Below are 27,023 nucleotides of genomic sequence, written 5' to 3' on the forward strand. Positions count from 1 at the left end.
GACGCGGCGCTGGGGGTGCAGTTCCGGGGGCGCGGGGCCGGGCGCAGCGGAGCCCCGGGAGCTGAGGCACGGCCGGAGACGGGCACCGCACCGCACCGTTCCGAGGCCGCGCCGCCCCCGCCGTAAGGAGTAATTCCTAGCGCCCACCAAGGCCTCCGCACGGAGCCGCCCCCAGCAGGGCCCGAGGGCTGCGGGGCCGCTCCCGGGGCCGCTCCCGGCGCCGCCGCCCCCCGCCCCAGCCCGGACCCTCTGTGCGCGGCACTGGCGCCCCCTGCCGGCCGGGAGGCGCGACGCGCACAGCCGCGTTACCACGGACGCTCCGGCGGCACGTGACGCTAGGCGCCGCGCGCGGTGATGATATAATTGCGGCGCCACGTCGGCTCTGCAGCCAAGATGGCGGCGGCGGAGGGCAGCGCCGCGGTGGCGGCCGAGCCCCTGGTGAGTGTGGCGGGGAGTGCTGTGCGGAGCTCCGGGCGTGCTGAGTGCCGAGAGCGGGCCGTGGGGCCGGGCCGGGCGGGCTGGGCGGCCGGGCTTCCTTCTCTGTAGCAGGAGCAGTTGCGGGCCGCGCTCTGTGCGGTGCGGGCCGCAGTGAGCCGGGCTGTGGGCTCCGTGCTTCCCGGCGCCGGGCAGGAGCGCGGCCCTGTGCGCGGGGTGCCGGGCTGCGCGGTTTCCCTCTGACTCTGCGGGGACCGCGTGTTCAGAGTCGTGGCTGCATGGCACTGTGTAACTTGTCATAGGAGTGTAAACGAGGTTTCTGTTTCCTTTAGTTACTGCTGGCTGCATAGGGAAGAAAAAGCAGGTAATGGAGTTACTGAAGAGAACAGAAATGCTTTGTGTACACTTGAGAGCATTGTGTCAGCCCACGAGCTGTTTGTGTCAGGCAGTCGCTGCACTCTGTCATTGGATTTGGTGTTTAAATGTTGCACCTTAAAGCTCTGAGCAGTACTTTTCACCTAATGCCATTGGAAAAACCACCAGGATTGAATGTGAGCCGCTCTGCGTTTCCTTCACACTAAAGGTTTCACAAAACATGCAGTTTGCAGGGCTCGCAGACGTGTCGATATCTGAGGATATCCCGGTGGAAGGGGAGATCACTGTTCCCGTGGGGTCCCACTCCCCAGAGGAAGATTACTCCACGCTGGATGAACCTGTCAGGGATACCATTGTGAGTTTGTGTTCCGTGCCTCTGTCTGTGGTAAAAGGGGTTTGTTTGTTGCAGAGTCTGCTACAGAAATATTTTGGTTGAATTTGCTTTGATTTACTGTGAGTACTGCTCTACTTTTTATCTTTCTGCTTTTGGTTGAGGTCTGTAACTTTTATATAAAAATCACTTATTTATTTTAGCTGAGAGATCTGAAGGCTGTTGGGAAGAAATTTGTCCACGTCATGTATCCGAAGAAGAGCAGCGCGCTCCTCAGAGACTGTAAGTATAAGATGCTTTTGAAATGTTTCAAGAGTTGTTTTGCCAACGTGCTTTGTGTACGCTTGGGAAGGAGGGATTCTGTGGAAGGGACGTTCAGAAGTGTCTGCTCTGTGTTCTCTGTTCTTGTAGAGTGCTGAATAGCAGAAGTGAAAAATCAGGGGCTTAGCAAAGCTGGTTTAAAGTGGAATGTGTCAGAACGTGTAGAACAAGTAGCTTTAGTGGTTAGCAGGCTTTCAATAACTGACATACTGAATATGGCTTAAGATGTTAAATAGTAAAATTGTAAGGAGGTATAATGAAAGCGATGTGCTAGCAGTTGGAAAAGAGTGCTTAATTCTCACATAAAAATATCATTGTATACTATTTATGATTATTTTTTTTCTTACCTCCAGGGGATCTTTGGGGGCCTTTGGTGCTTTGTGTCTCACTTGCTCTGTAAGTACTTATAGGGACTGGATTTATTTGTATTTGTTCTAGTATTTTACACTGCGAGTATGAGAACCTCAGAATTTCTTTTTACATGTGTTACAATCAAGTTCTTTGCTCCTCCAGTCTTCTACAAACACTGCCTATTTAGACTTATAAGATACATTCTGGACATTTGTAGCCCCTTAGGACCTCCCTCTCTTAAGAAGGATAATACTGAGAAAGATCCCAATTCACGCTGCTCTTGATTTTAATGCATCTGGCCTACCAAAAATTAAAAAACAAAAACAGAAAAAAAGAACTGGTCTACAGTCTTAGGGAATCGACATCTCCAGTTTCCTATTGTCATCTGTTCCAGGTTTGCAAAAAAACTCAGTCATCAATTGCAATTGACTCCTTATATCTGTTATCTACAACAGGATGCTGCAGGGGGGATCAGCAGACAGCAAGGAAGATGGAGGGCCCCAGTTTGCTGAGGTCTTTGTCATCATCTGGTTTGGTGCCGTTGTCATCACAGTGAACTCAAAACTTCTTGGAGGAACTATGTGAGTGCTGTTTATAGGAACTGTTACAGTGCTTCAGTCTATGAAATTTAAAGAAATGCTGTGGTCTAGCTATTTTTCTCCACTTTTTCTTTTTTTAGATCTTTTTTTCAGAGCCTGTGTGTTCTGGGTTACTGTGTCCTGCCCCTGACGGTGGCGATGCTGGTGTGCAGGCTGGTGCTGCTGGCAGGCTCTGGGACTGTCAGTTTCATTATACGCCTTATTGTAGTGATTGCTATGTTTGCTTGGTCAACATTAGGTAAGTACCAGTGAGAGTTACAGCACTGTTGTGTGCGCTCAGTAGTCTGATGCTTAAAGGAGTAGCTCTGCTTGCATTCTGCTGAATGAAGCCAAAGGGTTTTTATAGTTTCAGGTGTTTCTTAGGCTGCTGCAGTACTGCAGAAATAATTATTCCAACCCTTGTGTTGGCAGAGATTCAGCCTCTGATTGCGCTCCTGTTGATTTTCCTGGTACTATACAAATTGCCATTGGGGGAAGGACAATAATTAATATAAAACTTTGTGTGAAATGCTAGGTACTTCATTCCATCATCTCTGTTATAAATGCTCTTTAAAGAACATTCATCTCATACAGGTGTTTCAATTATTTCCCTTGTTCTTAATCTGTTAGTCTGAATCTTACCACAGAATGTTAATCAGCATCTGTTTTCCTACGTGATAAAATTTTGATTTGCAATTGGACACCATTGTTACTGAGCTGTGGTTTACTTTGTGTTCTGTCCTTCAACTTAATTCTAATCAAGATCTTAATTCAAATTTAACAGCTGTGGTGGATCTTAATGTTTTAGTTTTATGCTGTTTCAAGTGCTTCTCTTTTCCTCTGTCACCAGCATCTACAGCTTTCCTGGCTGACAGCCAGCTGCCGCACCGCAAAGCTCTCGTGGTGTACCCCATCTTCCTCTTCTACTTCGTTATCAGCTGGATGATTCTCACCTTTACACCTCAGTGAAGAGACTGCGTGATGCAGACTGAAGTTTTAATGAGCACTGCAGTTGATCGTTGGCTTTGTCTCTTGTTAATTTATACACATAGTCTAAAAAGGCTGGTTATGGGATAAAGCCAGAGAACTGCAAGACTGATCACGTGTTCTTGAAAGACATGGAAGTCCAGCTACTGAGCTTTTGTTTAATTAGCCCTGCTCTTCATTTGTGTTGAATAAGAAATGCACACTGTGACAGGGAATATTCTGCCTGAGGAATAGAGGGAGAGATCTTGGAACTTCAAGAGTTTGATAGGTGAAGTTACAGGATCACACAGCCTGGCAGGATTCTTGCTTGTGCTTGGATTCCTGCTCAGGGTAAACATGCCTTACATTGCTGTTATGTGTTGGGTAAGGAGGAACGTGTTTGATTCCTGTTCTTTTTCATTCACTACAGAGTGGTGAAATTTATATAAAATGCATCATAGGACTGTAAGCTCTCACTTTGAAATCAGATCTTGGCAAAGAGTAAGTTGGGTCCAATTTGCTGTTAACTAGAGCTGGGCAGAAGGGGACTGCCTATGCACCTATGAATGTACTCTGTATTTGTTTCACCTACTTCCATGTCAAGCCATTGTGTTTTAGCCAAATGGTTTCCAGCACTGTGGCTACACTAACTAATCCATACATCAACCGAGAGGGGGTGTGTAAGTAGATAGTTACAAATCTTTTCTTGTTACTCTAGATTAAAAAGTCCTGGAGAAACAGTGAAAGCTGGTTTGCAGCAGGGATGTACCTAGTACTCTACATGTTGATTAAAAACAGAAATAGAAGTGTCTGGAGAGTACAAAATATATCTCTTAAAAATAACAATAATTGAGAAGTTGAGATTTTGATAGGTAAAGTGTTCAGATGCTAACATACCAAACCAGGTCGTGGGTCCACAAGTTTTAAAATTGGTTGGAGGAAGGAAAATAAATCATGGTGAAGGTGGTGGCTGTGATGAAGTAGGATGCAAATTCTGATCTTGATTGCTTGTATGTGACTTTCATTTGGTTGTTTACATGGTTGGTGTTTCAACATAAATGCAAGTAAATTTGCATATTGTTTCTTTGTACCTAAAATGAAATGTGAGAAACTTTTCTATATTTTCTTTCCCAACACTTTTTATAAAAGGAGAGGAGGAGGCTTTCTTCTCCAGTAGTACGTCTCCTGCCTGGAGAACCATGCACGAACATCTAAGCATGTAATTTATATTTCTATTAGGGATTGAGTGAGACCTGGCACATTGTTTGTTGAAGGTTGTATTGAGATTACTGATGTTGCCTGCCATTTTCAGGAAGCAGCCTGAGGGGAGAACTTTGCAATGCTCTGGGGGTGGGGAAGCTGCTGTTAAAATGTGTTTTTCTCTTTCTCAAAACAAGCTTTGGATTTTCTTTCTCCTGTACTAATGCAAATGGACCTGAAACTGATGCAAGTGGGTCCGGTTAAAATGTAAATACTGCTAATTTATATTTATAGAGAAAAGTGCCGTTTCTGCTATAGGCACTCTAAATACTTGGTATTTGGGTGGGAAGTTGTTAAATATGTGGACTGACATGGCATTTTTTTTGCACTTCTGAGAGGGTGGAGAAGAGGAAAGGAAGAAATCAGATAACTGTGGGAGCTCTTGGTTGTTGCAGAGCAGGCATCAGTGGGCGTGTGTGGGGCTGAGCCGCTGTGTGCCTGCTGGGGCCAGTGTGTGTGCTGCACGTTGCTGCAGGAGGAGCTGTAGTGCTTCATATACTTGGGTACCAAATGGAAATGGGAATTTTTTTAAACGTCCATTAAATTATTACTGTTAAGGAATGTGATTTTTTTCTTTAAAGTGTGCTGTTTTCCATTCATTTAAATGCTGGTTTAGCAGTCTGAAGTTGAAAAGGACTGCTCAAGAGAAGCAGGAAGACACTAAAGCTATTGACTACTCAAGTTGGATTCTTTGAGGAAAATCTCCTATATCAGCACAAGAATTTAACTATACTTTTTCAGAAATCCTTGGAATTCTGTCTCTGTATTATTTAATATCCAGTCTTGTGAATTCATATGGTATTACATTGGAAAGATAATTGGAGTTGCATTTGATCTGGCGTCTCGTTTTGAAAAGAAGGTAAAGAGGAATTAAACAAAATCCCAGCTTCTTCCTTATTTGTTTTTGACTTAGGTAGAAGTCTGATGGCAGCTTGTTCTGTAACATTTGGCTTTTGGCTTAGACAAAGAAGTTATTTTTATATTGACTGGATTTGCTGTTCAGCTGGTCGCTACAGACTTCAGTTGAGAGGTGTTCTAAATCTGAAAGAATGAGCAGAGAGATACTGGTGATGTGGTGGTTCGTTTTTAACTCCTGGTAATCCTTTAGCGTGGAAACCATCACCTAAAGCAGGGAAGGTAGGATTTACAATGCTGAAGACTTGCTGCAGAGTTGCAGCTGGCAGGGGCAGGCAGGGAGCCAGATTTTCCTGAGCTTCATGTCTCCAGCTGAATAAAGTTATATCTCAAGTTTGGTGCTTTTTGATCGTTCTTTCAGCGGAAGGTGGAGGATGTTGATGCTCTCGGCCAGGAGCCCTGGGTGCTGCAGCTCACCATCAGGCTGACCTGACCTTGCATCTCAGCTTTCTGTTGAGGGAGGGGCTCATAAAGAATTTGCCCACTACAATGTTGTAATCTCTTGTGGAGGAGCCTCACTGAGGGTGGTTGGCCTTTCATCTTGATGATGACAGTCTGCTGAAGAGCTTGGTCTTTGAGTATAGCTGCTTGGAAGGGCAGAGAGCAAGCACCGAGCATCAGTGAAGCGAGCGTCAGACTGATAATTGATTGGGGTTAACTGTCTTGTGTGACTTCAGAAAATGAAGAAGCCAAAACTATAATTTGTTCTTTGATATTCTCCAGACACTGCTTGTGTGGAAGCAGCTTGCCCTCAACAAGCAGGTGGCTCCCAGAGCAAACCATGGAGGGCTACGCTGCAGCACAAGTGAAGCATCTCAGATTTAGACAAGTGATGTCGCTCCAGCCTGAAATGGGGAATGCTGTGGGCAGTTCCCAGGCTGCTGCAGGGAGAGGACTCTGCAACCTTGGTGCAGGCCTGCCCTGCGCTCCCTGCTGCTGTTGGGCACGGCTGTGTGTGCAGCTGCTCGGGGAGGAGGGAGCTTTGTTCCTTGGGCTCCTGGTGCTCTGGCTGCAGAACTGGCCACAGTTGGTGGCAGTGCATCACGTTTCCTGAGCAGCCCCGGAGGTGTGAGGTCCTTTCCCTGGTGCTGTGCCCTCCTGCCTTGAGGTGCTGTGCTGCCCTTCCCTCCCTGCGCGAGGAGCGGTGCTGCTGCTGCTCCTGCAGCTGCTGCTGTCACGCTGCGCCAGGCGAGGTCCCCACTGAGCGCATGGGCTCTGCCAGGAGAGGCAGAGAGTAAACGTGGGAGTTCAGTGGGAACTGGTGGTTTCAGGTGCACGGTGATCTCTGGTTCTTTCCAAGTCTGATTCTGGGGTGTTGTATTGCTGTCTCAGAATTCATGCTGCCCAGCTCAGCAGCAGCGTGGGTCCGAGGGCAGCGCATTCCTGCAACCATGTGGGGCCGGGGGAGGGAAGGAATGTGCTGCTCAATAACGATGTTTTGTGTGCGGGTGTTTGGCTGAAGTTCTCTTTGGGTTTTTGTGGCATTCCTAAAGGCTATAGCAGTGCTTGGCTGCTGTCAGCCCTGCAAATACCCCCCCCGTGCTGCTGGGCACAGTGGCTGCTCGCTGCCCACTCCTTCCCCTGGGCGCTCAGTGTGTGCCCTGCCCGTGCTGTCAGTGGCTCGAAAAGGGCACGGAGAGGAGCGGGAGCATTCATGGCACCTGGCCCTTGGCACACTGCAGGGCATGGCATGGCCATGCTGTGCAGCTTCTGTGGTCCCCACGCAGCCACAGGTGCTGGGTACACGTGTGGGAGCCTCCAGGGCCCTCTGTCGCTGTGGGGTGAGCCCGATGCGTGGGGCTGATGGGGGAAGGGCTGACTGTGGAAGGCTGTCTCGCTGTGCTGGGAGCAGCGCTGCACCTGGCAGGCATTCCTCAGCTGTCTTCATGAACCCAAACTCGGCCAGAAGTGTGGCAGGGCTCCTCAGCACATGGCCACGGTGGCAGCTGCTGGCTAACACGTGAGTGAGGCAAAGCTTGCTTACTGCGTGGCATGGAGACAGGAAGGCCCAAAAGACAAACATGTCCCTGTTCCTGCTGTGTTCCCATTTAGCTGCCGGGTTGTTTTTGGTGCTGGGGGCCATAGGCAGAGCACAGAGTGCAGGCGCTGCAGCCTGGCAGTGAGCATCGCAGGCCATGGCTGCTGCTGTGCATTTGCTGTACATGTTCTTAGCCTGCTGCTGCTAGTCACGAGCCCCCCGGGCAGGCACTGCTGCTTACAGGAAGGTTAATGTCACAGCAGTGCAGTGATGTTCCTGTGAGGAGGGGGAACCTGCCGGTGAGTGTTCTGCCAATCAGACATTTTTCATGTACCAGTGCTGCCCGTGTGCATTGTGGGTGCGTCTCCTGCTCAGCCCTTCTGCCATGATCTGCTGCAGCCTCAGTGGTCCCTGGCCAATTGCTGCTCTGTTCCTGATGAAATGAAGCGGGAGAACAGCCCAGATCATGCATCATCACACCAACACCACTGAGAGGTCTTCCGGTGATGTCATCTCTGGTTTAGGAAATCTGGGAGCTTTGCAACTCTGTGAGGATCTATCCTTGGAAGGTTTATTTAGCTTTTGTGTATATACTGAACTGAGTGTTTGTAAACATCAGCCAAGGTATTCAGCAATCACAAGTGTTCCCTTGGCAGGAAATGCACAGACCCAGGCAGCTCTGGGGATCCCGAGAGCAGTGGAGTGATGCCGGGTGCTTGTGCCCCGCTGGCAGCAGCTGTACCCCCTGGCTGCACTGCGGGCTGAGCCACGAGCTGCTGGGTACAGGCAGCCATGGAACCTGGACTGCAGGCGAAGGGCATTCCCCCTTGCTCCGGTTGCAGCACGCACCCTTGTGCTGTATTAATAGCTCACCCAGCCTTCCTCAAAGTAGAAGCAGCAGCCGCCCTGCTGAAAATAACTCGCCTTCACCAAACTCACCATCACCCACTGTTGCTTCTGTCTGTGTGTGTCTATGTCAGATCTGTTGTGTCGGATGTCATTTATAAGCCAGGCTGATGCCCTGTGAGCAGCAGCGGAGGCTCCTGCTGCCATTGAGCACAGCCAGGGGCTGCTGGCCTGGGACTGTTTAGTGCATTGCCACAGGGCTCCAGAGCAAAGCACTGACAATAACTGCTCACTGATGGGATGGGAACAGCCCCTGGTATGGGCCTGCTCCCATATGGCTTAAAGTGATAGAGCTGCATATGGAAATAATACAAATCGCGTTTGCTTTTCCCAACATATGAGGGTACCTATGGAGCAGGTACAGGAGAAATGTTGGGCAGAGGTCTGAGTGCTGGTGTAGCACCATGTGCCAGCTCCGCTCCACTCTGCAAAGCGGTGGGTGCTGTTCTCAGGCACTGTGCAGTGGATCTGCTGCTCAGGACCCATGCTGACCAAGGATGACGCCTCGCTGCAATGCAGAAGGGTCCCAGATTTAACATTGCTTGGATGCTTTTGGGATGACTGGAGCGAAAGGAGGGGCACAAACACGCAGCAGCCTTTGTGGCTCGTCTGCCGGGCTGGGGAAGGAGGCAGACAGCGTTCTGCTTGTGCTGCTTTTTGTGTGGAGGAAGTGGGAAGAGGACTTCACACCCACACAGCACCGTGGGAGGCGAAGTGGGGCTGTGCCACGGCCCTGATGGAGCGATTCTGGCGGGACACCCTGGCTGTATGTAAAGCTGTGTGGCTGCCACTGAACATTTCTGCTTTTTTTTTCTTTTTTTTTTTTGGGGGGGGGGGCTGTGGTTCAGAATGAGAAACCTGAGTGGAAACCAAAGGGAATGGAGCCCAGAATGCTCCCCAGGAATCCTCCCTCCCCCATCTGGCTTTGTGCTCAGCACAGGGCGAGGAGGAAGCGAGTGGATGCCTGCACCGAGGCCGGGGGGAGCTCTGCGTCATAGCACCCAGCTGGGCACTGTCCCACCAACAGCCCACGGGCACCCGCCGGCCCCGGCTGACGCTTGGCGGGGGCTCAGCTGCCTGCAGCACCTGCTGGGTCAGCTATAAATGGCGCTGGGGGGGCGGGCCCCCACCGGCATGTGGGGCTGCCAGAGCCTGGGGCTGCGTGGTGCTGCTGGTGCACAGGGGGCAACTGGGCAGCCTGGCCCCGTGGTCACTGCTTGCTCTGAAATGTTCTCCTAACTTGCTATTTGGTGTTTTATTTTTGAATTGTATAGAAGCAGCCTCATTCCAGCCCGGGGGATGCAAATCCGACACCCCGTGCTTGCACAGGGGTTTGGGGCACTTCCTTTTATCGTGAGCTTTCATGCAAACAAACGCTACGTTTGCAGAAATGTTTGCAGGGGGAAGATAAGGAGCTGTGAATAGAGGCACAGTAAGTGCTGGGCTGGGGATTGGTGGCTCTTTCTCTTCCCCTCACGTTTCTCTCTGCTGGGGTCACTGTGTGTGGCTGTGTGGGTCCAGGGGGCACCTGGGGCCGCAGCTCTGAGCAGTGCCTGGGAGCGCTGGGAGCTGAGACCGCTGCTGAGCTGCAGTGGGGCCAGAGGGAAATGCAAACCATCTGGGCTTGGGTTTCCAGCGCCCTCCGTGCGCCTTTGACACTGAGCTCCTGTTCCCTTTGCCCTGCGGGTCTCTCTTTTCCTTCACTCTTTCCAGCTGCCTGGGAATGGGAACACTGTGCTGAGGAGGCAGGAAGGAAAGCCTGCCGCTTTTTAAAACGCGCAATCTTCAGGGAATTCCAACTGCAATCCAAGCCCGTTCCCGACCAACTGCGTAACGGTGCAGCCTTTGAATCCACGTCCCGCCCCGCGGGCAGGGCTCGCTGCCGGCCCTCCCTCCACTGCCGCTGCCCAGCGCTGCCTGCAGCGCCCATGGGTGCGCTGAGCCCGGCTCGCCCCGTGCCCAGGGGCAGCCCCACCACGTAGTGCCCGCGCTGCGCCCAGCGCCCACCATGCCACTGCTGGATTTCTTCTGGGCGTGCTTCAGGAGAGCCAAGGTAAGGAGCTGCGTGTTTAACGCGTGTCCTCACACCCTGCTGGCTCCACTTCTGCAGGGCCGGGGTCACACGCGCTCAGTGCGTGCTGGGGAGGGCACCGTGTCTGTGCCTGTGTGCTCGGAAGGTGCCGAGCTGATGGGCGCTGTGTGTGTGTAGTCTGCGTTCTGCTGGGGCTGGGATGACTGCCACCATCACGGCTCTGCTCTGGGCAGGACGTGGCAGCAGAGGGCCCAGGAGCTGCGCTGCTTTCCCCGCACGCCCTTTGCAAATCACTGGCAGCAACAAGTGGTGCCTCTGCTGCCCCGGGCAGGTATTGCCCTGCTTTTGGTAGGCAGCTTCTTCCTGGTTATTTCTGATAACAGCCCAAATCTCTCCCTTCTCGCTACCTGAGCACCCACAACCAGAGACCTGCCCCCACCCCAAGCACGCTGTGAATGGCCGTGCCACAGTGGGGACACCTGCAGCTCCGGGTCACACCGGGCACCAGCTCTGGTTCTGCTCTGGCTGAACCCACCCAGAGGGGGTGGCTGCGGAGCTGGAGGAGCGGTGCAGACTGCAGGCCATGGGGTTTTTAATTTCCTGCAGCAGTTGTTCTTGTGGAATCTGGTATTTTTCATTTGGGTTTGGCCTGCACCTCTCGAAGTCCACCCTGTTTGTTGTGGCAGGGTCATTGCATTGCGGGTGTGCTGGGCAGGTTTGGAGGTGTTGGTAGGGTGGGTTTGGGGAGCGTCAGCCTGCACGAAGCACTGCAGTTGTGCTGCACACGGGGCTGTGTCAGGCGTGGGTCTGCGTGCTGAGCGCCTGTGGAATGTGCTCTTCCCTGGGGCTTCCAATGCAAAGCTCAAAATAGTTGAGTCTGAGTCTAAAAATGTCATTTGTGAAATTCATTAATAGCATTACTGGCTATCTTGTCCCTGCTGTCTCCAGAGAGCTCAGCAGCCCCTTAACCCTCCGCATCCCTGCGAGCTCAGTGCTGAGGGCTCTGTCCTGGGAGCTGAGAGCAACAGAACCACACTCCTGCTGCGGGTGGGTGCTGCCTGCAGGGGCCTGCACAGGGCCTGTCCTCACTGCCCGGCACCAGCTGCTTGTTTCCCCATGTCCTCACTTCACCCCCCATGGACATCTCCACGCAGGGGCACGAGGGCGGACGAGGCTCCGGAGCTGTCTGGTGTGTGGTGGCTGCACTCTGTGCTGGAGGGCTGTGCTCTGCCCCATGGGGATGAGCCCTGGGGGACGGGGCTGAGGTTCCCTCCCAGCTCCTGGCCATGCGGAGAGAGGAAAGCTGCCAAAATAGGGTTAAGCAGAGCAGAACTGCCCTGCAGTGCTGGGCTCAGCAGAGCTGGGAGGATGTGATGGAGGATGTGGCCGCTCCTTGTTCCCATTGCGGTAAGAACATCACTGATGGCCTCGTGCGGGCCGAGGGCTCTGCTTCAGCCTTCTCTTTTTATTCTTTCCTTTTCCCCTCCCTGTGCCTGTGATGCTCAGCTACCCACTATGGAGAGCAGAAGGATTTCTGGAAGAGGCAGAAATGTGCAGGGCTCAGTGGGATTAAGGCTTCGGGGTTAAGTGAGGTGGAGCTGCGGCCAGGCGGAAGGTTTGGTGGGGAGCAGAAGGTGCTGAGGGCAGCACGGAGGGGATGGAAGGGCATGCCTAGAGCCTGCTGAGGACAGGGCCTTCCTCCCTTCCCTCCCTTGCCTTCCGGCAGTGACACTGCTCCGCTACCTTCACCACTTCCATGAGTATCGCTTCCTGGGGGCTGTGGACAGAGGGTCTGCTGACCCCTCACCACCTTCACCCTGCAGTCATTCACCCCAGGCGGGTCCAAATGTCCTGGGATCTCTCCCTCTGCTACAGCTGTTCCTCATGCCTCCAACAGAGCATCCCAGGCCATGGCAGTGCTTGGGACCGCAGCCCCTTCCCACTGTTCTGCTCCTGGAGGAAGCCCTTGGAACAGTGGATTGCTGCGGCAGCTGCGCTCCTGCCCGTGTGGCTGGGGCATTCTTCCGGGATTTATCTCGGAGAAGCACTTGTGCTGTGCACGGCACGGTGATGCTTTTCACCCAAACCCAACGATGTGTGTGGAAAAGGCTGAGCCCACGGCCTCGTCTCACTCTGTGCCTGTCCCGGGGCTGCTGCTGCCTTTGTGTGGCCGTGGCTGTGGCCGTGCAGTGCCCGCAGCGAGCCCTGTGCTCACCTCCTGCTCACAGCCGCAGTGCTCGGAGCTCAGTGTGTTTGTTGCCCTCTGTAGCACAAGTCAGACACGGAGCCCCATGTCACCCCCTGCTGCTGCCTGCGTCCCTGAGACCACTGCATGTGGGGACTGAGCCCGACTGCACAAGGAACACAAACTGTAGGAATCTATGAATGTGAAAATTAAGAAGATAACAAAATGATGTAAGTTCTTTCTTTCTTTTCGCAGTGCCTCACACGGCTGGAAGACAAAAAAGATGCAGGTAAGCCGAGACAATGTTCTTCCGGGCAGCAGCGCTCTCTTTGGTTTGGGCAGGGCTGTGAGAAGAAAAGAAGGGACCAACGTGTGCCGCCGGCTCCGGCCGGCGCCGCGTTTCCCCACAGCCCTTGGTTTGCAGAGCGGCAGAGGCCGCCAGCGTGGGGCAGCACCGGGCCGGGCCCCGCACGGCGTCGGGCCGCGGAGCAGCGCCCGCTCCAGCAGCGCCGCGCGGTGCTCACGGACACGCGGAGTCCCCGCGATGTGCGGAGCGCGGTGCCGGCACAGCGCGGTGCGGTGGGGTTGGTGCTCCGCGGCTCGCACGGTTCCTGCTGCGCTTGGTGCAGCCGCGGTCGGTTCAGCTGCGGAGCAGGCGGCTGCAGCGCGCGCTGCCCTCCGTACCCAGGAGTGCTCTGCAAATGGGATCTCTTGCAAGCAGCCGAGGTGTTCCCGCAGAGACGCCGCTGCCTCCGCCGATGGCTTTTGGTTCCTCTGGGGCGGGTGCCCATCTCCTGGCAGCGCCTCGGTCTGGGGCTGTTCTGCGTTACCCATGCACCGCACCCGCCCCCCTGCTCGGCCCCGCAGCCCGGCTCCTCGTTGGCTTCTTTGCTCCCTGCTTCCTTTCTGACGTTAGCTAAACTTCCCACGTATTGTTCTGCACGAAGCAGAAAGGAAAGGCTTGCACACAACCCGTGCACGCTAAAATTCCGTCCTCCGAGTGAATTCCTACTGGTAGCAGCACCAGACCTCTCCAAAAGCAGGGTCTGGAGTGTGCTCTGCAAATGCCATCAAGCAGTGGCCTCAATCTCGTTGCTGGGAGGTGAGGACTGAGCTGGCAGCATCCTCAAATACCGTAAAAACCCTATCGGGCAGTGGTGATGCTGAGATCTTTCAGAAGAGGGCTTCTTCTAATGGGAATCTTGAAATCAAACAGAAAAGAAGTATGAGGGATTGTGCTGAACTTTTGCCCCTATGTGAAATAGCAAGGATGAATTTGCACAGCATCTGGATCTCCAGGAATAACCTGCTAATTTTAGCTCTTGTTGATGTGTGGTCACAGCTGAGCTATTCTTTCTCCCCCTGCCCTTGCCGTACACGAGGCACCTCAGAGCAGGTCGGGCGGATCGGTGCTCTGAGTGCGGGGCCATGGCTGCTCACCCATGTGTGCAGGACACGGGGCCAGCGTTGCCCGCCCAGCCCATTTTGAGAGCTGGTGAGGCACTGGGAAATCACTGCCTGGCAGAAAATGCAGCAGTGCAGCAGTGATCGAAGCGGTAGGAAGTAGAAAACTGAACCAAATGTGATTACTGTTGGTTTTGGGTGCCAAGTGATGGAAGAGAAGCTTTGTTTCTCCTCCTCACCCCTGCCCATGGGTCAGACTTGGGGTTGTGCTGGGACTGCTCCTCTGCTCTTCTCCATTCACTGCAGCCTCCACAGCCCCACTCCCGAGCACTCCCTCACCAGGTCTCTGCTGTGCGCAGGATGGGATCCTTTGTGACCCATCTTAATGCCTCTGAGGAGAGGAGAGACCCTTCCTAAACGAGGATGTGCACACTAAGAATCCCCTGCCAGGGCAGTGTGAGTCAAACGGCAGTTTGTGCTGCTTCCATCAGATGTTCAATGCTGGAGACAATCTCCGGCCCTTCCTCTCTGGCCTCCTTATGAACCTGGAGGTTATTTTTGCACCGCTGAGCTCTCTGATGCGTATTTCTCCATATTGCTTTGATTTCCCCCCGGAGGCAGTTTGGGGCCAAGGGCATCGTGATGGGGCTTCTGGGCATTGTGAAGGTTTGCTCATTTCCCACTTGTCCCCTGGCACCAGGATGCTCACCAGTGGCTGCTTTCTGTGTGCTGTGGCACGTTTCAGTGCTGCCCAGGCACTGCCCGCTCCCCTCTGGGTGCCTCTGACACCAGCGGCCCCCAGGAGGGTTTGGTTCTTTAGCAGTGCCCGCCTGGCAGGGACACGGGCGGTAGAAGGGCTCGTGGCATTATCTCGACCTGCAGCAATGTAAGCCCTGTTCCCTTTGCTCTCCTGTCACCGTTTTGCTCTTAAGGCACGAGTGGGAATGGTGCTGACCGAACTGGCCCCATCCCGGGCTGCAGGCAGCGGGGTGCTCCTGAGAAACAACACGGAAACAGAAAATGAGAAAAAGGACTTTAAAAGAAAATCAAAAGCAACTTGGCCACAGCTGCCTTTTTCCAATACATGATCCCGAGGAAAGTATTTGTCAGAGAGGCACCGTGAAGCGGAGCCGTTCCTTGTCCCTGTTCCCCTCCTGCCCATAAAATGTTCTGTAGCTGAGATCCAGCGGCTGCTGCAGGAAGCTGCCCCCCATCCCCCATTGCCTCCCCCCGGCCCTTCTGGGGCTCTCGTTTCAGGGTCTGGAAGTTTTCTGTTTCCTGTAGCTAACAAAATGCAGATTCCCCCTCGGAACAGCAGGATCCTATCAGGGATCGGGTGGTTTCCTCTGAAGGACAGAGGGAAGAGCTGCTGCTCCAGGGAGGGCTGGCTCCGTGCTGGCTGCAGGGCCGTGCCCGGCACGCTGAGGAGCAATTCCCGTGGCAGTGAGCAGCCACTGGGACAGGCTGGAAGGAAGCTGCTGGTGAGGAAGGCCACTTGTTTCTGTGTCCTCTGAGACCAAAGGGATCGAGAGGGAAGTTCTAAGTGTGGTTACTTCCCTGAAATTAAAATGAGAACATAGAAAGCTGGAAGGAAGGTTTGGCTGTGCAGTGTTTTTCCTTTGGAAAGAGCCTCTATGTGTGAGCTGCATTACAGACGCAAAGAAAGGTAACGGTTCCAGCGCCTGAAGGAGTCCTTGAGCACTGCTGGAGAGCGCTGCGCTGTCGGGGGGGAGGCACTGCGCGGTGCACACGGAGAGCTGTCTGCGTGGCTGCTCTGTAGCGTTGGGGCGGTTTTCTTTCCAAAGTATGACAGGTCAGATGGAAAAGGAAAGGTGTGAGGTGTTTGCAGGCCGGTCCAGTCGGGTTAATTCCTTCTCTTCCTAATGTCGAGGATCTGAACCTTGCTGCGATGCTCTCGGTGCCCCCTGCACGTGCCGCCCATCCCCTGGCAGAGGAGGCACGTTGGGAGCGGGGTGCTCCCGGCTCCCGGGGCGCCTTTAGCCGGGGGTCGGCGCCCACTCTCGGGAGGAGCAGAGCGGAGCGCAGCGCGGGGCAGGAAGCGCCGCCGCAGGAATGGGAGGCTCCGAGGGGGCGGGGAGGGCCGAGGGCTTTCCCTGCAGTGCCGCCGGCGCGGCTCGGTACGAACGTGGGAGCTGCGCGGTGCCGGCGGCTCCTCCGGGGAAGACGAGGGGCTCCGGGCCGCCCAGAGGGGCTGCGGGGGCGGCTGCGATTGTCGCGCCCCGCCCGGCCCCGGGCATCCCCGGCGGGGAGGAGCTGCGTTCCGCCGAGCGCGGCCCATGGGCGGCAGCCGGGACGGGGCCGGGGCGCAGCCGTCGGGCTCCGGGCGCTCCGTGGGGCTGCGGCTGCCGTGCGGCTGCGGGAGGCGCGGGCGGGCAGGTGAGTGCGGGCCGAGTGCGGGACGGGGCCGCTCTGCCGCGGTGATGGGGGTGGGGGGTACGGACGGGCCGCCCCGGGAGAGCCTCCGGCACCGCCGCGTCCGCGGGAGCGTCGGGTTGCTGCAGAGAACCCCACGGCAGCGCGGCCGCGGCCCCGCCGTGCTCCCCTTCCTTCCCTGCGCGTAACGGAAAGAGGCCGAGGGCGGTGCTGCCGCCGTCCGGCAGCGGGAACCGGGCGCTGCGGGCTCTCGGCTGAGGCTGCCGGGGCCGCTCAGCCCCCGAGGGCAGCGGAGCGCTCGTGGCCATAGCGGCCGCTGTGTGCTGGGCGGGGAGGAGGGGGTGCGGGAGGCAGAGCGCGGCCTGAAGGTGCGCGATGGGGCTGCGGGCCGCCCTGCTCCTGGTGCATAATTGTGCGAATTCGGTGTCTTTCTGTTCGGCGTCCGCGGGCGTGAGGGCAGCGGATGTGTGGTGCGGGTACGGCGAGGGGACTTCCTGCTGCCGTCTGCAGTGCTGGTGAGGTTTAGGGTGTTTGCAATGATCGTAAGAGCTGTTTGCATGCACGGCATCCCGTGGGAAGCAAAACTGCTGCTTCTCTGCGCCCGCGGCCCGGCTGGGAGCGTCCTGCAGCGGGAACCGGGGGGGGGTGGGGAGCGGCTCCTCCCCACGTGGGCATTAGGGCTCCCTAACGGGATGCTCACAGCTTATCACCTCCATTTAAAAACTGGTTTTAAAAAACCCTCCCTCTAAAGAAAGGTGCCATCATACTTTTCATAGAGAAGGGGATCATTTCATATTTGGTAGTGCCATAATGATACTTTCATTGACCTTTTTATTAAGACTGTTAAAACCGCTTAATGTGTTTTCTCTTAATTTCCAACTCCACTGCTAAAAGTGGTTTGATGTGGTTTTAAAGACGATGGCGATGACAGCCTGTGGATAGCAATCTTGAGAGCAGTTTGTTCTGAGCTGCATGAAAGGGGAACCGCTGCAGTTCTGCTCTTGGCCCTGATGCGCAGAATTGGATCTCGTAGCTGCCAGCCTGCGATGGAGCCTCATTCCTTTTGCTGCTGAATGATCCCTTTGGGGATGGCCCAAAGCATGCCACGTGGGTGTGAGTTACTCTGCAGAGATGGTGAGGTCAGCTTCAGTTGTTGCAGGTGAGGGAGGAAATGGAGTTTTCCAAAGAGTTAAGCTGTCATGAATTTATTGGAGGAGAGCTCATTAAAGCTTGGGGAGAGCGGTGAGGACTTGCCAAGGACGGTGGCACCCTGGCCCCACGCGGCACCCGGTGCAGGCGGCCACACGTGGCACTGCTGCCCTGCAGGCTGCTCTTGGGACCTGCAGCCTGGAAACTCTCCCGGATTGCAGTTGTGCCCGGAGCCAGGAGGGCTTTCTTAGGTTAATCAGCATCGTGTCTGTTTTCACTTATTGTGGTAAGCCCCGTGTGTGCATCCTGAGGCTGGGCCAGAATGAAAACCACTTCCTGAGCCCTGCAACCCGCCACCGTTACCTCTGGAACAATAAACCATTCTCAGCTTTCTTCCCCATCAGCATCCTCCCCTGGAGCAAATGTGGTGCAGGGAGCATCTGCAGTGACCACCTGCTCACAAAGCGCTGCGCCCATCTCTGCTACTTCTGCACGTGGCTGCGAGGGCAGAGCCGCGGGTGTGTGGGGTGAGAGGACCCCATTGAATCCCCCCTCGGTGACCCCATCTGCACGCAGCCAGGGGCAGCTCCTGCGGCTGCTCTGCTTCCTGGGAGGCGGCTCGGTGGGTGGGTGGGTGAAGCAGCTGGGTGCTGCAGCTGGGTGCTCCTTGCTGGCCAGCTCGTTCATCTTGCGGGAGCTGGAGGTTCTCTGCTCCGGTTCAGCAGTGGCCACATAATCCGGATTCCTCAGATAAATTCCTGCTGTTTCTCTGAGATCTGTGGCTGCTGTTTTAATTGCCTTGAGCTCCGGGCCAGACACAGGACCCTTGTTACGCGGAATCAGCTCCTATGAATGATGCTGTTGTGCACATGTCTCCGAGTTCCTCTTTTCCTCCCTCTCGCCCTCCTCCCCTGGAAGCCGGGGAATTTGGCTCTGGTGAAGCACTGCCCGCTGTGCGATGCCGGCTTCATCTCCATTAGCAGTGATCTGTCCCCCAGCTCCATGCAGGGCCTGGTGCCCAGCGGGGCCGCTGCCGCTCTGGATGGTAACACCCGGTGAGCTGTGCGCATGGCCACCTGCGTGTTCTCCAGGAGAGCAAACACATCTGCTCTGTGCTGGCGCAAGGCCTCGGGTGGCTGTGCTGTGCCCAGGGCCACTTCTGCTGCACGGGGCCGTGCTGGGAGCGCACTGAGCTCTGGGGGCTGCAGTGACAGCTCCTACAGCAGCGGGGTAAGAGAAGCGAGCAAGTGTTCTGCAGTCAGACAGAAACAAATGGGGCTGCTCCGGGCGGGAGGGAGCGGGTGGCAGTGCAGGCTGCGCTCGGTGCTGAGCCGCTGTCAGCTTGGACGGAGCTGGTTCATGTGAAAATGTCTCAGGGCTGCCCTGTCCTCCCAGCTGCGGCAGTGGAAAATTATGAAAGATGAATAACGCTCACATCAGCGGAGCAGGAGTCCCCCGAGCGTGTGTTTGTGAGCTCTCCCAGGACACCCACTCCTGGTCTGTCCATTTCTGTGGTCGGTTTTTATTTATACACCTGAAGGAGAATTTCAGTTGTTTTTTTTTTTTCTCCGCGCTGTTTACTTTGGTTGTTGGAAAAAGAGGAGCGGACAATGACAGCGCGGGGCTGCTCAGGCTGTGTTTGTTGTGGACGCGCAGTGCTCTCATGGTGGGTGGTCGGAGGGAGCGAGGACACATTTCCCACGGACTCGCTGCTTTTTCCCCTCTCTCCCTCCCGATTCATTTGCTCTTCTGCCTTCTCACCCGGCCGGGCCGTGCTGTGCAGTGCCAGGAGGGGTGCTGCTTGCATAGGAGTGTCATTTTCCCGTTGCAAGGGATATCCCAGTTTGGGGCTTTTCAGTGCTTTATTTTATATTGCTGCTTGCCAGCACCGTACCCATGTGTTGCTTATTGCCCTGCTGGGCTGATTCCTGGCAGGGTTTGCAGGTCTGCAACGTGCTCAGGTGCTGTGGAATAGTACCTTGGGTTCCTGAGGATGCCAATAGTTGGTCTTCTTTAGGCCGTCTCTCAGTGCGATCCATCTTTCAAAACGTGGATTAATCTTAGCTATGGCATTGGAGCACGGTGTGGCCGGTTGTCCTGCTGCCCCCAGCCCAGAGTGGGGTGATTTCGAGGCGACAGCAGGAGCTGTGCTGCAGCGTGGGCAGCCCCGGCTGTTACCTGCCCGTGCCTCACGTCAGCGCTGTGCCTTGGGCTGCACGCGCTGCTGCTCAGCGCTGGGTGCGGGATCGGGCGCGGGCAGCCTCAAAGGGCCCTCGACGGACGCGTTCCGATCCCTTCCCAGTGAGCCCTAGGACCACCCTGGGCCGCCCCTCTCCCCAGCTCCCGCTCGGTGTTTCCCCGCGGCTCCCCCCTCCCTGCGCGGGCGCGGTGCGGGCCCTTTGCCGGCTGCGAGCGCCCCGCGTGCACGCGCACAGTGGGCGCCTTGTGCGTGCGGGCTGTCCGCCATCCCTCGGCCGTGCGCTGGGAGCTATAAATACCGCCGGGCGTGAATGCGGCCCATTCATCGCTGCGCGCATCTTCCGCTCCTCCCAGCGATTGCCCGGGTCGCGGCCGGAGGCTGTCCCGGTGTGAGCGGGGTGTCTCGTGCCGGGTGCTGTCCGCGTCGCTCGGAACTCGGTGTCTCTGGGAGAGTTCCGGCCTCCTTGATTCCCCACCGCCCACCCCCTTCCCGGTTTGCATGAGGAAATGAGTGGAAAATGCTTGAAATCCTCCTCGGAGCCGAGCTGGTTTTCCACTGACCGTCACCGTGCCCCTGGGGCCGCCCAGGCGCTGCTGCCTGACTCTGACCCGCGCAATTCTGAGCCCAGCCCCTTACCCCGCGCTGCCAGCTCCCACCCCTGCCCCCGGCTGTCCCTGCCCTCTTCCCGGAACGAAATACCCGTCCCTCCTGTCCCTCCCGTCCATCAGCCCTCGCGCCTATCTTAGCTCTGCTCCTCTCAGCCCTCTGCTTCCCGACCCTTCCGCTCTCCATTCGCCACAAACAAATCTCGGGCAATATACAGCAAATACAGCTTTTTTTCCTCGTACTCCCGTGCTCCAGACACTATTCCCGTGTCACCCTCCAGCCTCCCGCAGCCAGTCGCAGCGCACAGCACGCGGGGGACCCAAAGCGGCGGCCCCACGGAGAGCAGCGGCGGGGAGCGGGCGGGGCCGTGCGGGGGGGCCGTGCCGTGCCGTGCCGCGCCGCGCCGCGCCGCTATTGGCCCGGCGGCCGGGAGGGGCCGAGGGGGGCAGCGGCTCCGCAGCCGGCACCTGGTCCTCGGCCCCCGGCCCTGCCCGCGGCCGCCCGCCCCGCCGGGCCGCAGCTCCGGCACACGTCAGCCCGCGGGGCCGGGCTGCACCCGCCGCCCCCGTCCGTCCGCTCGGCAGTTCTGCCCGCAGGGAGCGCGGCTCCGACGAAGGCTCAGCGGAGCCCGAAGGAAACCCAGAGCCTCCGCGGCTCCCTCAGGTTTGTGCTGGCGGGGCCGGGGGGGGGGGCGGTGCCCGGGGCTGTCCCGCAGCGCGGTGCGGGGCCGGGGCCGGGGCCGGAGCGGAGCTGGCGGTGCGGCGAAGCGGCGGCGATCCGTGACAGCGCTGCCAGCTGCCGCTTCAGGGCTGCTTGTTTGCGGCTAACTCACACGTCAGCCCCGCTGTGTTGGTTTGGTGCTGTGTGCTCCCCGGTGCTCGGGGCAGGAGCCCTTTCTGGTGGAGATCCCGGTGCGCTTGGAGGCGTCAGGGCGCACGCTGGGGTGTTGCTGGCAGCAGCTCGCATTCTTTTACGTGCGCGTACGTGAATTCTTATCAATGAACGTGCTTTTTTCTGTTTACCTTTTAACTGAAAGTGGCTCTGAAACGCTTCTGGAGCAGCTCTGCACTGCGGGTTTGTGTCTGGGTCTGCCCCTCTCCTGTGAGCGCTGTGGGGAGCAAGGGCCCGGCTCGGCCCCCGTCCTCTGCTCATCTGGGGGAGAACATAGATCAGATCCTTCTGCCAAAAGCTCCTCGGTAATTTCCATACATGACAAAGCATCCAGTCCCGGTGCAGTGCAGGTGTGAAGTGCAGGTTCTGAGGAGGGTGTGTGCGTTCCCTTATGTACTCGCACGTCCTTTGAGAAATACTTTTCTAATAAAAGACCAACGGAATAAACGCAGTTGTGCTTCTGTTAAGCATTCCAGGTCTGCGCTGCCTCAAATGTCCACTGCTGAGTGCGGGCACGGGACAGGCTGCCAGCAGCGTGGTTTCATAACAGGGCAAAATCTGGTTACTAAGGGCACTCCTGCACTTCCCCTTGGGTTTTGTGCACATTTCAAAAAGATTTGAAAGGTCTCCAAGTCGATTTAAGTTGTGTAGGGAAAAATAGGCTGCCCATTGCCCGGGCGGTGCTTTCTGTGGAGTGAGGTGAGGCACCACTGGGGAGAAATAGGTCTCCTTCTTTACACTATTTGTTGCTTGAAGGACACGAGGCGGTTTGCCCATCAGCACAGGGCCAGAGCCGTGTGCGTGGTTTGGGAAGGGCTCTTGCATTCAGATGGATGGGGGAGTGGAATCCTCCAAACACAGGCAGCGTGCGATGAGGCTGAGGCTGCGGGGCTGGGAGTGCTCCCGGTGCAGCTGCTGGGAGCCTGGGGGGCCCTGCAGGGTCTGTGCTCGGCTGGGGGCTTCTGGATAACACGGGGTCTGTCTCCATCTCCTGGGGAAAGAGGCATTGCTCTGTCCCTCTGCCTATCACACCCCCCAAAACGGAGTGCCAGAGCCCGGGAGTGACAGCAGAGCTGGCTGTTCTGTGTGCAAAAGGGCTTTTTTGGCCGAGGCTGAGATGCAATGCATTGAGATGAGATGTGATGCAATGCAATGAGATGCGATGCCTTCCAGAACCTCCTGCACCACGCTGCGTGTGCAGGTCCCGCAGCAGTAGCGGCAGTTGGAGGCTGTGCACAAAAGTTGCAGAAGAGGGAATGCAAAATTCAGCCTGAAGCATCTGCTCCTCTTGTCTGATAGGAGCGGTGGAGAAGGGGCTGTGATGGAGGAGCCCTGGGCTTTTGGGAGCAGGGCAGCTCAGGGAGGCTGCAGGCAGTGCCTCTGGGGGTGGCTCTGTGTGGCTGCAGGAGCAGTGCAGGTGCTGGACGTGGCTCGGTGTGACGCTGGCAGTGGGGACAGAGCTACACCAGTTGCTAACTCCGTACTCCGGACAGCACCGGTGGCACAGCCGCATTCCATCAGAGCCAGGGGTCTGCTGCTCGGTTAATGATTGAGCTGCAATAACCTCCTGCAGTAATCCTCCTCCGCCAGAGCCTTTCTGAAAGTCACCTCCAGTAGCACCATTAACTCTGCCTGGCTGTCGGGGCTGGGCACAGAAATTTAAAGAACCAGGGTCCTTTTCCTATTTCCAGCAGGAAATGCTTTAGATGCGCTCGCCTCCCGCTGCCGCTCGTCCTGGGGCTCCCGCACCGTGTCCGGGCAACACAGAGCTGCCTGGGCCGCACTCTCTGAGCCCCACACTCACTTCCCTGCAGGATCAGGGCTCTCCCACCTCTGCAGGCCCCCTCGGCTGCTTGGGGCTGCATCAGGGCCCAGGCCGACCTAGGGAGGGCAGCGGGGTGATGCTGCGTGCTTCTGAGCCACGTGCTCCCGCTGCACCCTGCGCTGCCCTCACTGCTCTGCTGGTCTCCATTTGCACCTGTCCCTGCCCGCTCTTCCTCCCCGGTTCCGTTGCCAGGCACAGCCCGACCCGTCCCGGTTAATGATTGTCTGCCCGTGCCGCGTGGGGCTGTTTGTGAGTCCCCGCAGGGCTCCTTATCAGAAAAGGGCACTCGTCACCAGTGCCAGTCACGGGCTGAGCAAGCGTTAACGGCTGCCCGGGGAGCAAACAGCAGCGCGAGGTCCTCCCTCCCTCGGAACCTTTCAGGTCCCCCCATCTCAGGTGTGGGATGCAGCAGCCGTGCTGCCCAGGGGCCTCTTTGTGCTGTGAAGGTGCAACTGTGCGCTCACTGTGCTCAGCGCAGAGGAGCCTGGAGGCAGCAGCCTGCCCGTGTTCCGCACCACGGCCGTGCAAGGTGCTGACCCGTGGCAGGGGCAGGCGGCTGCAGGGAGCAGCGGGCTCTGTGTGTCTGTGTCTGTGCCCCTGCTCGTGGTTGGCCGCGGAGCTCAGTGCCGTGCGGGGATTTCCTGCCCTTATCTCGGGAGGGTCAGGGTGTGAGCGCAGCGTGTGGGGCTCTGCTCGCCCCATTCGTGGTGGCTGTGCTGGAGCCGTCTGCGATGCTCGTGTCCAGCGCTCACCGAGCGCTTCTGTCACCACAAAGGGACAGCCCTGTGCTCCCGGCAGTGCTCCTGCAAACAGGGGCAAGTGGCATCAAGAGAGGATGCTGCCGGCCTGTAGGTGTGTTCCTGTCCGAGTGCGGTTTGTTTGCCAGGGCAGATGCAGGGGTTTCTGTGCTCCCTCTCCCACCCCTTTTTTTTTTCCCTGTGAGTTTCACAAGAATATTTTCACTGCCATTGAGGGCACAAGTTCAGCTTCTGAATGCCCCTTTGTCTGATGCGGCACAGAGGAGGCAAGCTCCCCCCATGCCTTTGAGGAAAGGCAGCAAAGTTCTTCCCCAGCACCCTGTGCAGCGGTGCTGCTGGGGCCCTCCATCTGTGTGCATGGAGGGGTCTGTGCCGCAGCCTCTGCCCAGCACCAGCTGAGGAGGGGCAGCATAGGGCCCATGGGGCAGCACCTCCATCCTCCCATGTGAAAATGCATCTGGGGGCTGTGGCAGCCGCCGTGTCACAAGACTGCGGGGACGGTGATGCTCGGGGTGACTCAGAGCTCATGACCTCATTTCATCAGCGTTGTTGGGTAAGAGCAGAACCTCGGGGCAGTTTCGGCCTCCTTCTCGCAGACAGATCTCTGCCCATCCGCCCTCTGCGTGATCGCCCGCCCCGTTACCCCGTGCAGCTGTGCGTGCCCCGGCGAGGTGTCAGCCCCGACACGGCTCTGCACGGTGGGAGCAGGGCAGTGTAGGGTGGTAGCAGTGTGTCCCTGTTCCTGGAGCACTGAGGGCTTCACCAGTGGCTCAAACACAGAGGGAAGGTGGAAACTGTCATCTTCCCTCAGCTGCAAATAACGGGCTTCTGACAAAGAGTCTGAAGAAGTGAAGCACCCCTGAGGTTGTGCGTATAGGAAATAGGGGAGCGCTGCCTCCGCTCTGGTTCCCCCCAGCCCTGAGAACCTTTCCCCAGCAGACACAGGGCTGAGCACCACGTCCATGGGCTGCCCTCAGCCCTGCGTGCCCTGATTTCATCCTGCTTGTTGCATTCAGCGTTCTCATGTCCATCTCTGAATCTTTTTACCTTTAGTTACACTGTTTTAATTCTGACCTTCTGCTGCTAATTTGGAGTGGGGAGCACTTCCTGCTGCGTGGTTATACAGCCCCATTGGTTCCTGTGGTGCGTGCATCATCTGTGCCCGTGAGCTGGATCTGCTGCTGACCCTCTGCCTCGTGCTCCAGACACACGTGGTGCTTTGCACCCAAGTGGAGCTGAGCTGCTGCTCTCCTTTCCTGCTCCCGGTGCCTGCACGCACCTCTGTGTCGGGGCATCCCCAGCACTGCTCTCCAGAAGAGCATTTCAGGCATTTTGCTGCAGCAGCTGAATTGTGTCAAATTGCCTCGTGCATCAGGGAGGTGAAGCACCCCTTCTGGAGGGGCACGGTCAGGGAGGCATTGCGGGTGGGTGCAGTGCCTCTGGGCGTGCAGGGCTGTGTGCTTGGGCTGGCTCTGCTGCTGAAGGAGCCTTTGCCTCAGATTCCTCCCTAGAAGAGGGGCAACAGAGGGTGTCCCTCTGTGCGAGGTCTGTGGGCTGTGAATGCGCGGGGGCACCACTGCGTGCCGCACCAAGCTGCCTTGGTCCTTCTGTCCCACCAGCGCCCTGGCACTGCTCTGTGCCTTCACCACCTGCACAGCACTGCGGTCGGGTGCCCGTGTTCCCCTCCTCAGCTCGCTGGGAGAGCTGGGATGGCTGTTCTGAGACAGCTGCCTCTGGCTGTGAGGTTTGCACCTCCCTCTCTCTCACCTTCTGTGCAGGGACGTTGGTGTGAAGGCGGTGTTTGTGCCTCCGGAGCCCCCGCGTGGTGCTGTGCTCCTCGCCAGAACAAACGGGGCACTGTGCAGCCCGTCTGGGCACTGCCCGTGGCCCGACCCTGCTCACACCTCTTTGCCCTTCGTATTGCTGTGCTCTCAGCCCAGGTTCCACGCAGGAAGCCCTCCCCGCAGGATGGCCCTGAGGCGGCACAGCTCCGCCCCTGGGGAGGCTCTAAGAGGGGGATGCCGGCACGGGGCTCGCTGGGTGCTCAGGGGACGAGGGAGTTTGCACCTGGGTTGTGGATTCGGGGCTGGTTTCGCTCAAGCCCTGCTGGTGGTGCACGGACACCTCTGCAGAGGATGCACTCGTGCTGCCATCCAGAGCACAGCTCCTGGGGCCTGCCCGTGGGCCTGGGGGAGTGGTGGCTGAGCTCCTGCAGGGACTGAAAGGGTTAAATCTGCTTTGCAGTGTTATTTAAAAAAAAAAAAAAAAAAAAAAAAAAAAAAAAGAAAAAGCCATTTCCTTCATGTCCAGAGACAGTTTATTTTCTGGGCATTCTTCGGGACTCGGGGAGGTGCCTTTTCTTTAAGGCATTTCCTGTAAGCAAGTTTATATTTGGACTGGGGAGGGGGCGGAGAGGAGGCGGGTGGGGAGGGAGCCAGCACCCGGTGAGGTGACCTCAGCTTTTGGCTGCTTCTCCCAAATTGTTCGAGGTGGGGGAAGGAGGGGGACCTGTGTGTCCTCGTCCTGCTGGGCTCTGCAGCGGCTGCCCTGCAGCTGGGATGCCCAGGGCACATTGCACAGCTGGGTCAGACCAAGCGGGACAGAGCAGAGCCTGGTCTGTGTTGGACCCTCTGTGGTCCAAGTAGGTTCCACATCTCCTCAGCACACCGTGCATTTGTAGTCCCTTTGGGACCCGCTATGGTGCAATTATCACTATTCTCTCTGGTACCTGTGAAGGTTTCCAGTTGGCATTAGGCAGTTATGAGGCAGAGGGGTTTATCTTCACCATAGTTTGTCCCTGCTAACACCACAGGAGCTGTGTGGCCCTGCCCAAGGAAGGCACGTGCTGAGCAGAGGACCTGCCAGCCCTGCTGTCACCCTGCAGGTGATGGGGACATCCCTGCCAGAGCCCAAATTCTGGGGCTTGCTCCTGACCGCCTTTGTCTAACCGTGTTCCCATCCCCCTCACGGTCACTTTGGTTCTTGTTAAAAGCAAACATAAAGCAAGCAGGTAGCATACAACATCATCAAAGCGTATTGTGCTCTTGGTGTTTGCGGAACAGATGGAACTCTTTTCCCACTGATATATGATCAGACGTTTCTTCTTGTGCAAGATCACTGGAGCTTTCTGCAGGAGCTGCAGCTGCCCGGGGTAGGTGCAGCA

General features: G+C 56.7%; 2 protein-coding genes across 5 annotated transcripts in view; both read left to right on the forward strand.

The window, feature by feature from the left end:
- On the forward strand, positions 283–5,183 carry YIPF6 (Yip1 domain family member 6). The gene is made up of 7 exons (XM_021406396.1): positions 283–438; positions 1,037–1,165; positions 1,345–1,423; positions 1,816–1,858; positions 2,269–2,394; positions 2,493–2,650; positions 3,242–5,183. Exons 1-7 carry the CDS (start codon positions 394–396, stop codon positions 3,358–3,360), a joined length of 699 nt encoding a protein of 232 aa, XP_021262071.1. The 5' UTR covers positions 283–393; the 3' UTR covers positions 3,361–5,183.
- The window catches only part of STARD8 (StAR related lipid transfer domain containing 8), a 43,078-nt gene continuing 26,370 nt past the window's right edge, over positions 10,316–27,023 (forward strand). The window contains exons 1-2 of one of the 4 annotated variants that reach the window (XM_021405930.1): positions 10,316–10,469; positions 12,889–12,922. In XM_021405930.1, coding sequence (XP_021261605.1) covers positions 10,425–10,469; positions 12,889–12,922 — 79 coding nt within the window. In that variant the 5' untranslated portion in view covers positions 10,316–10,424. Of the gene's footprint in view, positions 10,470–12,888; positions 12,923–16,411; positions 16,435–20,855; positions 21,050–27,023 lie in introns of those variants that run through there. The other 3 variants (XM_021405929.1, XM_021405935.1, XM_021405932.1) reach the window with 3 other exon arrangements.

The sequence above is a fragment of the Numida meleagris genome, chromosome 8, assembly GCF_002078875.1.
Source record: "Numida meleagris isolate 19003 breed g44 Domestic line chromosome 8, NumMel1.0, whole genome shotgun sequence".
NCBI classification, from domain to species: Eukaryota; Metazoa; Chordata; class Aves; order Galliformes; family Numididae; genus Numida; species Numida meleagris.

Excerpts from the sequence above, each read along its gene's own strand:
- YIPF6 (XM_021406396.1), top strand. The coding sequence starts at position 394 with ATGGCGGCGGCGGAGGGCAGCGCCGCGGTGGCGGCCGAGCCCCTG. Across the intron at positions 439-1,036 it reads CGGTGGCGGCCGAGCCCCTG|TTTGCAGGGCTCGCAGACGT; the intron begins GTGAGTGTGGCG and ends CAAAACATGCAG. Across the intron at positions 1,166-1,344 it reads AACCTGTCAGGGATACCATT|CTGAGAGATCTGAAGGCTGT; the intron begins GTGAGTTTGTGT and ends TATTTATTTTAG.